This window comes from Salvelinus sp. IW2-2015, linkage group LG22 (assembly GCF_002910315.2).
Source record: "Salvelinus sp. IW2-2015 linkage group LG22, ASM291031v2, whole genome shotgun sequence".
NCBI classification, from domain to species: Eukaryota; Metazoa; Chordata; class Actinopteri; order Salmoniformes; family Salmonidae; genus Salvelinus; species Salvelinus sp. IW2-2015.
The window spans coordinates 1,692,745-1,710,966 of NC_036862.1; the positions used below are offsets into that span (position 1 = coordinate 1,692,745).

At 43.3% G+C, this 18,222-nt stretch overlaps 1 protein-coding gene and 1 long non-coding RNA gene across 2 annotated transcripts in view; both read left to right on the forward strand.

Moving 5' to 3' along the window:
* The first annotated feature begins 8,674 nt into the window (after window positions 1-8,674).
* Window positions 8,675-18,222, forward strand: part of LOC111949925 (diacylglycerol kinase delta-like) — a 56,900-nt gene continuing 47,352 nt past the window's right edge. Inside the window, exons 1-3 of the mRNA XM_023967277.2 lie at window positions 8,675-8,779; window positions 12,690-12,822; window positions 15,382-15,488. Of these exons, the coding sequence (XP_023823045.1) occupies window positions 8,726-8,779; window positions 12,690-12,822; window positions 15,382-15,488 (294 nt within the window). The 5' untranslated portion in view covers window positions 8,675-8,725. The remainder of the gene's footprint in view (window positions 8,780-12,689; window positions 12,823-15,381; window positions 15,489-18,222) is intronic.
* On the forward strand, window positions 8,797-10,203 carry LOC111949926 (uncharacterized). The gene is made up of 2 exons (XR_002875409.2): window positions 8,797-9,782; window positions 10,029-10,203. It is a non-coding gene; the product is annotated as an uncharacterized lncRNA (long non-coding RNA).

Sequence of the window (18,222 nt, forward strand, 5' to 3'; positions counted from 1 at the left end):
GGGAAGGGTACCAAAAAACACAGTGACCGCCATCATTCTTAAATGGAAGAAGTTTGGAACCACCAAGACTCTTCCTAGAGCTGGCCACCGGCCAAACTGAGCAATCGGGGGAGAAGGGCCTTGGTCAGGCAGCTGACCAACAACCCGATGGTCACTCTGACAGAGCTCTAGAGTTCCTCTGTGGAGATGGGAGAACCTTCCAGAAGGACAACCATCTCTGCAGCACTCCACCAATCAAGCCTTTATGGTAGAGTGGGCAGACGGAAGCCACTCCTCAGTAAAAGCCACATGACCGCCTGCTTGGAGTTTGCCAAAAGGCACCTAAAGGACTCTCAGACCAAGATTGAACTCGTTGGCCTGAATGCCCAGCATCACGTCTGGAGGAAACCTGGCACCATCCCTATGGTTAAGCATGGTGGTGGCAGCATCATGCTGTGGGGATGTTTCTCAGCAGCAGGGACTGGGAGACTAGTCAGGATCGAGGGAAAGATGAATGGAGCAAAGTACAGTGAGATCCTTGATGAATACTTTCTCCAGGGCGTTCAGGACCTCAGACTGAGGCGAAGGTTCACCTTCCAACAGGACAACGACCCTAAGCACTGTCGTGGTAATTTCCTGTATTACTAAAAGAGAGGAGAGTTTACAAACCACACAAGTCAGAGTTATATTTTAAACTCCATCTTTAATTATATGAGCTTCACCATAGCCCTTTGACTCTCAGATCAATTCAGTGTCTATAAATGAATTCTCTGAGAGTGCTTACAAAATTATTCTTAGTATCTTTTATAGCCAAGATACACCCCTCTCAACTCACATGACGAACCACAGATCTGAAAAACTTCACAAAGGGCATTTTACTTGAAAGAGGAGTATCCCATAGCCAGATAGCATTAGCTATAAATTATCGTTCAGTTTGGTCTCTTAGACGAGGTTCTACTTCTCGTTCTTGGTACCTCATATTACCAAAACATTACCTCATCCAATGACATATATCAATTGTCAATTCTAGATACTTCCATCTCAAATACACCCCCTCTTCTCCCCACTCCTGGAGAAGCTCACTAAGGGGAGTGAACCTCTAGTTCATATACTATGAAAGATAAGTTCAACATCAGAGGGGTGGTATAATGGTTCCAGACACTGCCATACTCCTCTCCCCAATGGGAAAAGGAGGGTATGACTGGAGTACAGACATAGTGGAGCCCTTCACATGGTTTCACAGATATATTCACATATGCACGACAATGTTCAAACCTGACTTCTCCCTTTCTGATATTCTCCATATTACCAGACATGTAAAAGATAAGCCCGACCTCTCCCCTCTCTGGGCCCCAAGTGACTTTTTCCTAGAGGAGAAAGGAACACGCAACTGCCAGCAGTATAGTCCAAAAGAAGAAATTCTAATGACAAGTATAAAGTAAATAAAACATCTTATTTATCTATGTTACCTAACTAATTCTGATTCAGCTACGACAGCACACAGCCAAGACAATGCAGGAGGGGCTTCGGGACAACTCTCTGAATGTCCTTGAGTGGCCCAGCCAGAGCCCAGACTTGAACCCGATCGAACATCTCTGGAGAGACCTGAAAATAGCTGTGCAGTGACGCTCCCCATCCAACCTGACAGAGCTTGAGAGGATCTGCAGATAAGAATGGGAGAAACTCCCCAAATACAGGTGTGCCAAGCTTGTAGCGTCATACCCAAGAAGACCGCTGCCAAAGGTGCTTCAGCAAAGTACTGAGTAAAGGGTCTGAATACTTATGTAAATGTGATATTTCAGTTTTTTATTTTTAATACATTTGCTAATACACTGCTAAAAAAAATAAAGGGAACACTTAAACAACACAATGTAACTCCAAGTCAATCACACTTCTGTGAAATCAAACTGAGCCACTTTAGAAGCAACACTGATTGACAATAAATTTCACATGCTGTTGTGCAAATGGAATAGACAACAGGTGGAAATTATAGGCAATTAGCAAGACACCCCCAATAAAGGAGTGGTTCTGCAGGTGGTGACCACAGACCACTTCTCAGTTCCTATGCTTCCTGGCTGATGTTTTGGTCACTTTTGAATGCTGGCGGTGCTTTCACTCTAGTGGTAGCATGAGACGGAGTCTACAACCCACACAAGTGGCTGAGGTAGTGCAGCTCATCCAGGATGGCACATCAATGCGAGCTTTGGCAAGAAGGTTTGTAGTGTCTGTCAGCGTAGTGTCCAGAGCATGGAGGGACTACCAGGAGACAGGCCAGTACATCAGGAGACGTGGAGGAGGCCGTAGGAGGGCAACAACCCAGCAGCAGGACCTCTACCTCCGCCTTTGTGCAAGAGGAGCACTGCCAGAGCCCTGCAAAATGACCTCCAGCAGGCCACAAATGTGCATGTCTGCTCAAACGGTCAGAAACAGACTCCATGAGGGTGGTATGAGGGCCCGACGTCCACAGGTGGGTTGTGCTTACAGCCCAACACCGTGCAGGACGTTTGGCATTTGCCAGAGAACACCAAGATTGGCAAATTCGCCACTGTGCGCCCCTGTGCTCTTCACAGATGAAAGCAGGTTCACACTGAGCACATGTGACAGACGTGACAGTCTGGAGACGCCGTGGAGAACGTTCTGCTGCCTGCAACATCCTCCAGCCATGACCGGTTTGGCGGTGGATCAGTCAGTGTGTGGGTGGCATTTCTTTGGGGGGCCGCACAGCCCTCCATGTGCTCGCCAGAGGTAGCCTGACTGCCATTAGGTACCGAGATGAGATCCTCAGACCCCTTGTGAGACCATATGCTGGTGCGGTTGGCCCTGGGTTCCTCCTAGTGCAAGACAATGCTAGACCTCATGTGGCTGGAGTGTGTCAGCAGTTCCTGCAAGAGGAAGGCATTGATGCTATGGACCGCCCGTTCCCCAGACCTGAATCCAATTGAGCACATCTGGGACATCATGTCTCGCTCCATCCACCAACGCCACGTTGCACCACAGACTGTCCAGGAGTTGGCAGATGCTTTAGTGCCAGGTCTGGGAGGGAGATCCCTCAGGAGACCATCCGTGACCTCATCAGGAGCAAGCCCAGGCGTTGTAGGGAGGTCATACAGGCACGTGGAGGCCACACACACTACTGAGCCTCATTTTGACTTGTTTTTTAAGGACATTACACAAAAGTTGGATCAGCCTGTAGTGTGGTTTTCCACTTTAATTTTGAGTGTGACTCCAAATCCAGACCTCCATGGGTTGATACATTTGATTTCCATTGATCATTTTTGTGTGATTTTGTTGTCAGCACATTCAACTATGTAAAGAAAAAAGTATTTAATAAGAATATTTCATTTATTCAGATCTAGGATGTGTTATTTTAGTGTTCCCTTTATTTTTTTGAGCAGTGTATTTCAAAAAATGTGTTTTTACTTTGTCATTATGGGGTATTGTGTGTAGATTGAGGGATAAAAACTATTTGATCAATTTTAGAATAAGGCTGTAATGTAACAAAATGTGGAAAAAGTCAAGGGGTCTGAATACTTTCCAAATGCACTGTATGTGTATTTGGTCCCATATTCATAGCGCACAATGACTACATCAAGCTTCGGAGTCTATACATTTGTTGGATGCATTTGCTTTTTGTTGTTGTTGTGTGTTTCAGATTATATTGTGATTATATTGAGTCCAATAGAAATGAATGGTATATAATGTATTGTCATTTTGGAGTCGCTATTGTATTTTTTTTATTTTTGTTTAATTTAACCTTTATTTTTTGAGGCAAGTCAGTTAAGAACAAATTATTATTTACAATGACGACCAAACCCAGACGACACTGGGGCGATTGTGCGCCGTCCTATGGGACTCCCAATCACGGCCGGATGTGATACAGCCTGGAATCGAACCAGGGAATCAGACCGCTGCGCCACACGGGAGCCCTAAAAGTGGCATTCTCTGTTACGAATCAGGTACTTCTCGCATGTGTCAGAGATCTGTTTAGAAACATATTATATTCTTATTTACAATTAAAGTGACTCCAAAATGACCTAATACATTATTTACCATTCATTTCTATTGGGAACAAATTAATCTGAAACACAATCAAAACAAACAGCAAATACATCCAACAAGTTTGTAGAGTCACAAGCTTTATGTAATCGTTGTGTGCTAGGAATATGGGACCAAATACTAAACTTTTTACTACTTTAATACACATACAGTACCAGTGAAAAGTTTGGACACACCTGCTCATTCAAGGGTTTTTCTTTATTTGTACTATTTTCTACATTGTAAAATAATAGTGAAGACATGAACTATGAAATAACACATATGGAATCATGTAGTAACCAAAAAAGTGTTTAGCAAATCAAAATAACCAAAAAAGTGTTTAGCAAATCAAAATATATTTTATATTTCAGATTTTTCAAAGTAGCCACCCTTTGCCTAAATGACAACTTTTGCACACTCTTGGCATTCTCTTGCTATTCTCTCAACCAGCTTCACCTGGAATGATTTTCCGGTCTTAATAAATACAAATAATATTTATTTGTTTGTATTTATTGAGACAGGACAGTGAAGAGGAGACATGACAGGTAGGAGGGATTGCAAATCAGAAGGACAGTGGGTCAGATTCAAACTCATGCCAACTCTATAAGCCGAGGCTGTACATGTGTGCCAGGGTCAGCGACACTAACCCCTGGACCACACAGGCCACATTACTTTCGACACTTAAGAAAAAGAGGTCAGTAGTACTTCTCTACAGACAGTTTTCAGTCTTAACTCTCAGATGATGTAAAAATAAAAATAAATGTTTTATCTTTGATGAGGTTGACCTGACAGAGGCGAGAGTGGCTGAATCTAGCACTAAGAACATCAACAACAGTTTCACAGTGAGTCCCTTCATTCTATTTTTTTCTTTCTTTAGCCTACTTATTTTTCTTTCTCTCTGTCCTTATGTCCTGTAGGCTATATCTTTTTGTCTCGTGGCTACTGTCCATCAAAATATCAGTATGTGACATTCACTGAGTCCCCTCTTTTTCCCTTTCTTCCTGTCTGTCTTTCTCTCTGTACATCTCTTAAGTTTCTTGGCTACTGTCCACCCCTATATTAGCCCTGTGTTGGCCGTGGCCATTCTAACCTAAGGTTCATCATGCAGTGGTCAGACAACCAAACTGCAGGATAAACACCACTAAAATCACCAAACCTACGGAGCGTCACTTACAATTCCTGACTGTTGATAATGATAACATTTCTTGATGACATGAATAACATTTCATCACATACACTCATCACTCTGCAATAGGGGGTTCTTTCTCTGTGAAAAATCACAGCACAAAATAAGATTAGAGTCTGGCTTTGAAGTGTATTTATAGGTTGCCTTTGGGGTAGTTCCACCTCAAAAATCACAAGAAAGAGGATTTTGACACCTACCATCTGAATGTTCTGAAATCGTTTCTGTTAGAAACAGATAAGGTTAGCATTACTGCAAAATTATTTTGTTGAAATATAATTAGGGGGAGGTACCATAATTATTGAATATTATATGAATCCTATAAATTAAAATGTCCGATTTGGGTGCGATCAATTAGCTTAATTTATCAGAGATCAAATTATATTTCAACAAAATAATGTTGCAGGAATGCTTATCCTAACTACAGAAAGGATTTCAGAACAATCTGAGATGGTGGGTGTCATGGCTTGCTGAAATGACATGGAAAGACCCTTTGGACTCATTTACATTTAATAACTGGGTGGAGCTGTGTTAGTCAGTGAGTTTCCGGGAGTGGCGGCTTGTGTTTGAGTTTGTGTGTTTACAGTGTGTCTGGGTGTGCGCGTGCGACAGAGAATGTTGACAGTATGTACAGTATGTGAATGTGTCCAAAAAGCTGCATTTTCTGTGTTGAGGTTAAAAGAGAGAGGGTACTTCCTCCTGCTCTATTTGTATCAGTTTCTCATGCTGGCTGGAGTGGAGCTCTCCTTGGTCTCTTGTTGATGACAGCCCAAGTCCAGGCATACCTGTGTTCAAATACAATTTGAAATCATTTCAAATACTTTAGTTTGACTTGATTGAACTTGACTGCTGCAATGGAACCAATGAAATAGTCGCAAACTATCTGGCACTCCAAGAAGAAACTCCAGGAAGGCTAAAGTATTTGGAAGATTTCAAATATTATTTGAACCCAGGTCTGAGCTCAGGCGAAGGTGGTCTTTCAGTTCCAGACAGCTAAATTAAGTACTTACCTTTCCCCTCCTCTCTCTCTGTACTGTAAAGAGGGGCTGCTTTGTGGCCTTCAACACTCCCACTCACTCCCCTCCCTCCACTCCAGCCCCCTGTGTGGTATCGCCTTGACGACAGGAAGTTTATATATGTGAGTCAGAGAACAGAGGAAGGCGGATGGGGGAGGGGCCTGCACCACGGTTCCCGGGCACTCTCCCATTCAGGGCACCGCTAAACTGGCTAGGCTAAAAGGGCTAACAGCTGAGCTGGGAGAGAAGGAAAACCCTTCTGGAAAAACTTCCCACTATAGGGATCCACAGAAAGAAACGACTGGGGGAATTCTCTGCTGGCTAGAACACTCAGACTAGGGGGAAAAGGAAAAAAAGACAATCAGTAACAGTAAGGTACAGCTGTCGGGACTCCGGAGAGAGAGGCTACCACGGGACCGTTTTTAGATAAGATAGGAGAACTCTCAGCCAGCCACGGAGCACTCTTTGCTGTCAAAGTCTTCGTCAGGAGGACTCTTCAGGAAAGTAAAACCCCAGACCAAATATAGGAGAGCACAGTCTGGAGAAGGGAGAGAGAAGGAGAACCGCCGGAGCCAAATTTGACTGGACTTCACACTGGAAGTAAGGCAGAAGAATGTCAAGAATGAGAGTGGGTGGGGGGAGCACAACAGAGACGTGTTTCCTCAGTTGGTCACTCTCCCTCCGTCCTTATGTGTGTGTCATGACATTGTTTATAGTTGGCTGTAGATTGTGCTGATGTGTGTGTTTGTGAGTGACTGTCAGTTCCCACTGTGTTATGCACTCCCCCATGTGAAGTACCCGGTCTATAGTCTAGGAAGGGCAGGACGGGTGCATTTATTAGTGCAGAAAATGTTTGTCAAGGAAAGCAAGTATTTCTTATTGGACAAATTCAGGTATCCATGTTTCGACCCATTAGCTGTCTAGGGAGAATACACCCTAGGACAGCCCTCTGACCTAGCCAGGGCCGGATCCTTGAACAATGGACATTCCCAAAATGATCATCTAATTATATCTCCTTTAGCTAAGGCTGCAGAGATAAAATGGCGATGATAACATTGTTGCCAACTTTAATGAGTCTCTGGATGGTTGAGTAGCAGTGAAAACAGGATGTGTGTGTGTGTGTGTCTTTCTTCCTCGAGTCCTTGTCTGTTATGTAAGTGAAATACAACACTTCAGTCATATGAGATGCATGAAGTTGAGTCAAGTTCATGGTTGTGCGTGTGTGTGCATGGGTACTCGATATCGATCTGTCTTCACCTCTGTGCAGCGCTCTGCTCCTAAATAAAAATTCCAGGTCACACAGTAAAATATTTAGGCGCATATGCAAGGAAAATGGTCGCACTGTAGAGCACTGCTGTGGCTCGCTTACAATTGATCGTTGCTGTAACTTTTCTCCATCTCTCTATGGTAGGGGTTTCCAACACTGTTCCAAGAGAGCTACTGTGCCGTAGGTTTTTTCTCCAACCCCAGTTGTAACTAACCTGGTTCAGTTTATCAACCAGTTAATTACTAGAATCAGGTGTTCTAGATTAGGGTTGGAGTGAAAACCTACAGGATGGTAGCTCGCCAGGAACAGAGTTGGAGAGCCCTGCCTAAATCCTAGAAGTGTCTAGTGCACGTGTCAAACTCATTCCATGGAGGGCCAAGTGTCTGCAGGTTTTCGCTCCTCCTTTTTACTTGATTGATAAATTGAGGTCATTAATTAACAAGGAACTCACCTCACCTGGTTGTCTAGGTCTTAATTGAAAGAAAAACCCCAAAAAGCATACACTAGGCCCTTTAATGGGTTGAGTTTGAAACCCCTGTTCTAGTGAGTAAGCCATGCATTGTCCGCTCACTTTTTGGCATACACAGTGGCTTGTGTCCCAAATGGCACCCGATTCCCTACATAGTGTGCTACTTTTGACCAGAGCCCTATGGGCCCTGATCAAAAGTAGTGTTCTATATGTGTGTGTCCGTATGTAGATGGACCATCTTAAGTGCGTACGTGTTTGCGGTGCTGCTCTCTGGCAGAGAGGAAAGGCGTGCAACTATTTTTATCCGTCTGGGAATAGGAGCCCCTTTGTGAAGCAACTGTGGAGGAAATGGATTGGAAGCTGACGTCCGTTCTGTAGAAATATAGCGTTACTTACCCACATTCTTCCACAACTTCTGACCCAATCAATCTATCAATACATGCACACAAGCACACTTGCGCACTCACTCACACACAACAAGTACTAAAAAAGCAGTCGTACATCTAAAAAGGCTGATACACAATACACGGGGGGCACACATCCATTCAGTAGGAGTGCTTAAGCATGGGACTCGATGTGCTTCCTCCCGTATGCAATCCTGATCACATCACATTGCACAACCCCTGGTTTAATTTCTCTGAGCACTGTGTGTCTTGCTCTTTCTCTTTGTCTCTGTCTCGCTCTCTTTCTTTCTCAAGTGATATTTGTCCTCTCTGTGTGTGTAGATCATCACTCCGTGTCGTCGGCTGATTCTGTGTGCGGACAACAGGAAAGAGATGGAGGACTGGATGGCAGCCCTGAAGAGTGTTCAGAACAGAGAACACTTTGAGGTGAGGGCAAGGTCAGAGGTCAGGGGTCACTCTTCTCTCCCTCTCATCCAATCCCAGGGTGCATCCCAATAATCTCTCCTTCCTCCTGAAGTGTGCACTTGTTCACTACTCCCCACAAATTTAAACGCATTGGATTGGTGTAACCATGGGCTAGAGGGAGTTTCCATATATCAGTAATTTCCTTCCAAATCCCTGAAGGTACGTTAACAAGACCCACACTTTGGGAAAGCAGAGATACCTGGGGCACCCCAAAATTGACCCCTGGACCCTACCCTCATAGCCTAGACACTTGTATGGAAGGGAAAGGATACGTTCGACAGATATAAGTAATAGCTCCGATTTGACCTTTGGTAGGTTAGTTGGAAGTTTCGCTGTATCGTCATTGCCTTTCTAATAAATGTATATCTATGCTAATGTCTGCGCTGGGTTTCTTAAAGGGGAATGGTAACTCTAGGATTTAGAACGCCAGCTAACTGTAACTGTAAATCACCATATTGGCATTGTTGCACCACTGGCAGGAGAGGACATTTTGGAACTCCCAAAAATGGCTGAATTTACAGAGTAACTCCGAATCTGAGAATTCGTTTATTACAGAGAATGAAATAATGTTAGTTAGGGAGCCAATAAACCTACTGAAGCCGTTCATGTTTGAACCGATCGTTGCCCCAGATCAGAGTTCGATCTCGTAGCAGTAACAACACCAACATGCCGCCTGAAACACCTCAGCTAGAGGTGTGAGTGCTGATGCTGCCAGATAATGGCTAGAGGGTATGAGTGTGTGTTGTGGAGGGATGGTGGCGATAGCACAAAATCCCAGCGGATGGTGGCTGTATTGCAACCAGTCAGAGGTTCCTGTCAGTCTGTCTGGATGGCGATGTATTTATTGGGCGTGTCACCAATCCTTATGAAAGACTTCCTGGTAGAAGAGGTTACTCGACCAGTCAGCAGGCGATATGCCAGTTAAATAATTGCTTAAACATTTTATAATCAAGCAAAATGTAAGGTTAGTATCAGTAGTAGTTAGGTGCTCATATATAGATATAAATATAATCAGTATCCTATAACGATGTTTATCACCAGCGCTGTTTGGCGCGACGGTAACACATTTACCTTTTCGATCGGAGTTCGAATCGCAGACAGCATCATGATTCATGAAATCTCATTCTAACCAATAATGGGGCGTGCTCATTATAAATACATTGTGATTTAGTTTCGGTATCAAGACTAACTTTTATGATCTTTTTTGCAGAGCATACAGGCTGGCAGTTTATCGCCAGTTCACCCTATGGGCACAAGTGAGAATTAGAATTGGACGAGGTGTACGGCGTCTCATCCCTGCGTGTGTTGTTTCTTCCATAAAGCAGCATACCCAGAAGCAAAGGCATTTACATATGGTTTGAGTTTGAATAAAACCTGTTAATTTAGTAAGTCTAGCCTGCTGTCATTTTTTATTCAAGACATAGGCCTAATGCCTGCGCCTTATGTAAAAATAGTATTAGTTAGCTTGTCCACTATAACAACAGGTTCAAGTGTAACCAGATAAACTTGCTTTGAAGATAAAACTACTTTCATCGCGCACTAATCCCATGGAGTAGTGACTTCAACTAGCTTTGGCTGCCATCTATTGGAAAGGAATGGTAACTACTCTGGGCAGCTAGTTGGCAGAGTCAAAGTAGACTTTAATAATATATATTTTATTTAACTAGGCAAGTCAGTTAAGAACAAATTCTTATTTACAATGATGGCCTACCGGGGAACAGTCATTTAGCAGACGCCTTTATCCAATGCGAACTGGGGGCATCAGTGTGGAAACATCATAGAAACAGGATTACAATTTTGATATAATGGATGGTCAGTCCTTACCTCTATAGCTCTATGAATTTGAGAGTGGTTACATTTCTTCAGCCCCATTCCTCAGCTTTTTGCTGAAAGAGGAGCAGGGAGACACTTATTGTTTATACTGCTGATTGCCACATTAAGAAGTTAAGATGCAGATTAAATACCCACCAAAATATGTTACAGATACTATATAAATGTCCCATCACTCAGACAGTTAGTGAATACACAGCATCCAGCACAGCAAAACAATCAAATGTATTTTACAAAAGCCCTTTTTACATAAAAATAATAACCACAGTAGTTATAGAGGGTGCAACAGTTCAACACCTCAGGAGCAAATGTCTGTTGGCTTTTCATAGCTGAACATTCATATGTTGAGAGAGAGTCAAAACAGCAGGACCAGGACAAGGTAGCATATAATTCGCGGGTTGAATGGCCTGCTCCTTTTCCATTTTTGGAACACCAGCCCACTCCCCCAAAGTGATCGATAGAATATCTTGGCTCACACTGTGATGATTGTGGCTCTGAGCTCTCAGGTTCATACAGCGAGGTATGGTCTTCATTGATCTCACTCTCCATCTGTGGCGAATAGGGGCAGGACTCGGTTGTACACTGATGGTCGTGAACACAATCTAGCTGGGCCCAGAGCTCTTTAGTGATGGGCCCGGTGGACCTCTTCTCCACCGCAGCACAGGAACACTCTGGCACCCAGGGGTCAGTTTGGCATGCTGTACTAACCGTTCTTTCCTGTTGGTAGAAAACAATTAAGGCATCTATTAAGCTACAGTTATATTCAAGAATTACCCATTTTATGGTAATTGCCCATTTTATGTCCACAATGGCCTCGGGGACGACAGATTGTGTCTTGAAATAAACAACAGCCGTAGAAATAACATGGATTCGCATGTACCTCTGCCTCCTGCACAGTCTCCTCAAGGATGAAAACCTTTTCAGGGATGAAGACGGTCATCCTGAAAACAAACAAACGTTTCGTTAAGACAACTGACACCAAATATAGCAGTTGGCATTGACAAGCTACCGGTCTTGTATGCTTTGTCAACACACACACACACACAGCAAATACAGGGACATTTATTTCTCAGCAAACATTAGCTATGTCAACTTCAGTCTAGCTAAATGAGGTGGAGCTAACAAAACATTACAAAAACAAATCTGTGTCAACAAAATGTATTGCAGTATTTGACTATCTGAAGTGGAAGTTAGCTACAGTAATGACCTAATCTCAGGGGTTCCAGTCGCTTTTGCTTTGCGATGTTGATGATAGTCGGTCAGTAACAGCTACACCATAGCCCTCGAAAGTGCCCTTCATCACGAAGTCTGCCTCCACGAAGTGCTCTCTGCAGATCTTGGTAGCTCGATCTGGCACGTCCTTCCTTTTCAGGCCACTTCTTCAAAAGTTGTGGGTCCTTGGGCAGCCGATGGTAGTTTACAGAGGGATCTTTTTGGGAGCCAATTCATACAGCCTGGCTCTATACAGTTCATGTTTGAATTACTACTTGTTGTCCGCACCCAACCTCACTCTCTTCGATTCACTCTACACGCCAAAAATCAATACCACAGACAATTTGATGATTCTTGATAGTGACGCACTGGCGTCAGTCGTTACTATGGCAATTTAAAATGGTGCTAACCATAGTTCAAATAAACCTAAATATAGATATGTTTTATGTTAAATGCACATGTTTGGTATTAGTGGATTGAATACATCTATTGGCCTGGATTTACTTCCTAAAGTGTTTCCGTTCCCCTTTAACTTTTTGTTATAGCCCAACACTAACACATGATTCAACTTCTCATCAAAACATTAAGCATTTGATTAGTTGAATCAAGTGTTGCCTATTAGTGGTGGGTAAGAAGAACATAAATCTAATCCTCTGTGGGTCCCCAGGATCAGAGCGTATCCCAAATGGGACCCTATATCCTACAAAGTGCACTACTTTTGACCATAGGGTGCTATTTGGGATGTACACAGGATGAAGAAATGAGTAGTGGTTAGGGGGACGATTTAGGACTTATTTCCCCTCTCTCGTCTCTTCTGTTCCGCTCCCAGTCCACCCAGTATAGCATGGATCACTTCTCTGGGATGCATAACTGGTACGCCTGCTCCCACGCCCGCCCCACTTACTGCAACGTGTGCCGCGAGGCCCTCTCCGGAGTCACCTCGCACGGGCTGTCCTGTGCAGGTACGTACTTCTCCGAACACACACACACACACCGCCGTGGCGGTGATTATTATTATTTGACCATGCTGGTCATTTATGAACATTTGAACATCTTGGCCATGTTCTGTTATAATCTCCACCCGGCACAGACAGAAGAGGACTGGCCACCCCTCATAGCCTGGTTCCTCTCTATGTTTCTTCCTAGGTTTTGGCCTTTCTAGGGAGTTTTTCCTAGCCACCGTGCTTCTACACCTGCATTGCTTGCTGTTTGGGGTTTCAGGCTGGGTTTCTGTACAGCACTTTGAGATATCAGCTGATGTACGAAGGACTATATAAATACATTTGATTTGATATTTGCCAGTTTAAGGTCTTCACGGATCCACCTGTACCTGAGTAGGTTCGGATCTGATATGATTGTCATGGGTCTCGGCTATGTGTAATTTTAGCTGACTTGTCGGGAAGGGCCCGTACAGATCAGGACGCGACTGCTACAGTAGCAAGAGAGAGAAATTATATAATTTATGCTGCTGTTCTTGCTTTTCACGAGTGTAGCTTGTTGCTGTTGGCCAATCATAAGTCATCAAAGCGGCAATAGGCTACAGTCATAGAGCCTCAGTGTGTGTGCAAAAATTAGGAAATATCTAATCAATGGAAGATGGAATTAAAATGACAGAATTTAAATTTAAAGGAGAAGGGTATGCTACAATGACCAAGAGCCAACAGGTAGGCTGCTACTTAATGTTTGAATGGAGTCAAATAGATTTGATTTGTTGTTATTTGTAACTGAAGGATGAGAAAGCGCATGCACTTGCAGCCTCAATTAGCCTAGCTAGCTAATGTTAGCTAGCTTGACTCTAGCTTCTCCGGGTTTGATGCAGTCAAGACGGTTAATGCGTAATCATATTTGATAATAGTCTACAATAGTGCGAGTCGGCTTGGTTGGTTGCTGTCTCTCCCTCTCATTTCACTCGCTCACAGAACGTCCCCTTTCCCGCCTGCTAGAGCAGCACTTCGACCTCTCTCCCTCCTCTCGGACTTTATCAGCTCCAGTTAATAAAGTAGCTTAAAAAATGACTTTTCTGCTGCTTTCCTCACTTGGATCAAACCGGGTCTGGATCCGACCAGGTCTATATGGAACGGTTCTAGTTGACCTCGGGTCCATTCGCAACAGGTCTCTAGTTAAAAAACATGATTATGCTTATGGGGTGGGAAAGCCCCAGGTCCATTTCGGGAAGGGGTCCAACTTTTTAGAACCTTGAAGACTTCCAAAGCCAGCTACTCGCTATGTATTCTTATTTCTTTTAAAATTGAAAAGTTTTTGGTCAAAAAGACTGTAAGATCACCAGGAATTCAGCAACAAATAATTTAATTTTAGGAAATCTGTTTCCAAGTGTAACAGTATAACTTTAGTACGTCCCCTCGCCCCGACACGGGCGCGAACCAGGGACCCTCTGCACACATCAACAACAGTCACCCACGAAGCGTCGTTACCCATCGCTCCACAAAAGCCGCGGCCCTTCTGCAAGGGGCAACCCTACTTAAGTCTCAGAGCAAGTGACGTAACTGATTGAAATGCTAGTAGCGCGTACCCGCTAACTAGCTAGCCATTTCACATCCGTTACACTCACCCCCCTTTCAACCTCCTCCTTTTCCGCAGCAACCAGTGATCCGGGTCAACAGCATCAATGTAACAGTATAACTTTAGTACGTCCCCTCGCCCCGACACGGGCGCGAATCAGGGACCCTCTGCACACATCAACAACGGTCGCCCACGAAGCATCGTTACCCTTCGCTCCACAAAGGCCACGGCCCTTGCAGAGCAAGGGGCAACCCTACTTAAGTCTCAGAGCAAGTGACGTAACTGATTGAAATGCTAGTAGCGCGTACCCGCTAACTCGCTAGCCATTTCACATCCGTTACACAAGTATTCCCACAAATAAAAGTAGAGCCATACAGTGTGCTCCAAAAGTATTGGGACAGTGACATTTTTTTGTGTGGTTTTGGCTCTGTAGTCCAGCACTTCGGATAGGAAGTGATACAGTGACTATGAAGTTAAAGTGCATGCGGACTGTCAGCTTCAATTTGAGGGTATTTTCATCCATATCGAGTGAACCGTTTATAAATTACAGCAATTTTTGTACATAATCCCCCCATTTCAGGGGACCAAGAGTGAGAAAGTTAGACACACAATTATCATACCCCCCCCCCCCCAAAAAATGCTATCCTCCCCTGTTGTTGTAATGGTGAGGTTAGGATGTCGTGGGGGTCATTATTATTCACGATTTATTCAGGATGATCCATAATCATGGTAGCGTCTACATTAATGTAAAGTGTTTAGAAACACACTCTATTCTTATTTACAATAAGTGTCTCCAAAAGGGCACAATACATTATTTACCATTCATTTATATTGGGCACAAAATAATCTGAAACACAACCAAAACAAACCGCAAATGCATCCAACAAATGTGTAGATTCACAAGCTTGATGTAGTCATTGCATGCAACAGTATAAATATGGGTGTCTGTATTTGTGTGTGTGTGTGTGTGTGTCAATCTGATGCATTTCAACTTCCCACAGTGTGTAAGTTCAAGGCCCATAAACGCTGTGCTGTCCGAGCCACCAACAACTGCAAGTGGACTACTCTGGCATCCATTGGGAAGGACATCATCGAAGATGAGGATGGGGTGAGTGCTGATCTTGGGTAGAGGTCGAGCGATTAATCGGAATGGCCGATTAATTAGGGCCGATGTCAAGTTTTCATAACAATCGGAAATCGGTATTTTTGGACACCGATTTGGCCGTTTTTTAATATTTTTTTAACACCTTTATTTAACTAGGCAAGTCAGTTAAGAACACATTCTTATTTTCAATGACGGCCTAGGATCGGTGGGTTAACTGCCTTGTTCAGGGGCAGAACGACCGATTTTTACCTTGTCAGCTCCGGGATTCAATCTTGCAACCTTACAGTTAACTAGTCCAACGCTCTAACCACCTGCCTCTCATTGCACTCCACGAGGAGCCTGCCTGTTACGCGAATGCAGTAAGAAGCCAAGGTAAGTTGCTAGCTAGCATTAAACTTATCTTATAAAAAACAATCAATCAATCATAATCACTAGTTAACTACACATGGTTGATGATATTACTAGTTTATCTAGCGTGTCCTGCGTTGCATATAATCGATGCAACGCAGGGGGATGATTTAACAAAAGCGCATTTGCGAAAAAAGCACAATCGTTGCACGACTGTACCTAACCATAAACATCAATGCCTTTCTTAAAATCAATACACAGAAGTATATATTTTTAAACCTACATATTTAGCTGAAAGAAATCCATGTTAGCAGGCAATATTAACTAGGTGAAATTGTGTCACTTCTCTTGCGTTCATTGCACGCAGAGTCAGGGTATATGCAACAGTTTGGGCAGCCTCGCTCGTTGCGAACTTATTTGCCAGAATTTTACAAAATTATGACATAACATTGAAGGTTGTACAATGTAACAGGAATATTTAGACTTAGGGATGCCACCCTTCAGATGAAATACCGAACGGTTCCGTATTTCACTGAAATAATAAAACATTTGTTTTCGAAATGATAGTTTCCGGATTCGACCATATTAATGAACAAAGGCTCGTAATTCTGTGTGTTATTATGTTATAATTAAGTCTATGATTTGATAGAGCAGTCTGACTGAGCAGTGGTAGGCAGCAGCAGGCTCGTAAGCATTCATTCAAACAGCACTTTTGTGCGTTTTGCCAGCAGCTCTTCCCTGTGCCTCAAGCATTGAGCTGTTTATGACTTCAAGCCTATCAACTCCCGAGATTAGGCTGGTGTAACCGATGTGAAATGGCTAGCTAGTTAGCAGGGTGCGCGCTAATAGCGTTTCAAACGTCACTCGCTCTGAGACTTGGAGTAGTTGTTCCCCTTGCTCTGCATGGGTAACGCTGCTTCGAGGGTGGCTGTTGTCGATGTGTTCCTGGTTCGAGCCCAGGTAGGGGCGAGGAGAGGGACGGAAGCTATACTGTTACACTGGCAATACTAAAGTGCTTATAAGAACATCCAATAGTCAAAGGTATATGAAATACAAATGGTATAGAGAGAAATAAATACTATAAATACTATATTAACTACAACCTAAACCCTCTTACCTTGGAATATTGAAGTATCATGTTAAAAGGAATCACCAGTTTTCATATGTTCTCGTGTTCTGAGCAAGGAACTTAATATTGTTGTAATTGTCATTATTACAAATACATTAAAAAAAAATCATCCGATTAATCGGTATCGGCTTTTTTTTGGCCCTCCAATAGTCGTATCGGTATGGGCATTGAAAAATCATAATCGGTCGACCTCTAATCTTGGGTAGGTTTTGCATTTTCCCCACTAATGGTTAAGGTTAGGATTGGGGGAGGGGAAGCTGATCCTAGATCTGTACCTAGGGGAAACTTCACCCTGGAGCTGTGTGAGGGCTCCTCAAAAATGGGGATACTGCTCAGAGAGGTCCCCTGTACCCCTGCTAGAGAGGGGTGCAGTGTAGCCAGTTTATTAAACATCATTGTACACTATGCAAAAGCATACATCAAATATGTCATACAATATCAAAAAGAAAAAACATGCAATGTAAAAAAAAAGAACTGAGTATCCTATATGGACAGTGTATCAAGAAATGCATGTACGTATCGGCTATATAGACTCACTTCAGCCTTACAAATTGTTGATTACAAGTTGTAGCCTATAGCGCCCTTGCCCACTGCCCACTATTCCCACACTGAACAAAAATATAAACGCAACATGTAAAGTGTTAGTCCCATGTTTCATGAGCTGAAATAAAAGATCCCAGAAATTGATCATACGCACAAAAAGCGTATTTCTCTTAAAGTTCGCTTTAGAGAATTTGGCAGTGTGTCCATCACCTCATGCTTCAGCATGATAATGCACGGTCCCATGTCGTTAGGATCTGTACACAATTCCTGGAAGCTGAACATTTCCCAGTTCTTCCATTGCCTGCATACTCATCCGATATGTCGCCCATTGAGCCTGTTTGGGATGCTCTTGATCGACGTGTACGACAGCGTGTTCCAGTTCCCGCCAATATCCAGCAATTTCACACAGCCATTTTAAGAGGAGAAGGACAACATTCCACAGGCCACAATCAACAGCCTGGTCAACTCTATGAAAAGGAGATGTGTTGCACTGCATGAAGCAAATGGTGGTCACATCAGATACTGACTGGTTTTCTGATTCAGAACTAGAGGTCGACCGATTATGATTTTTCAACGCCGATACCGATACCGATTATTGGAGGACAAAAACAGCCGATACCGATTAATCGGCCGATTTATTAGAAAAAAATGTTTTATATATATATCATACACACACACACACATTTTTGTAATAATGACAATTGCAACAATACTGAA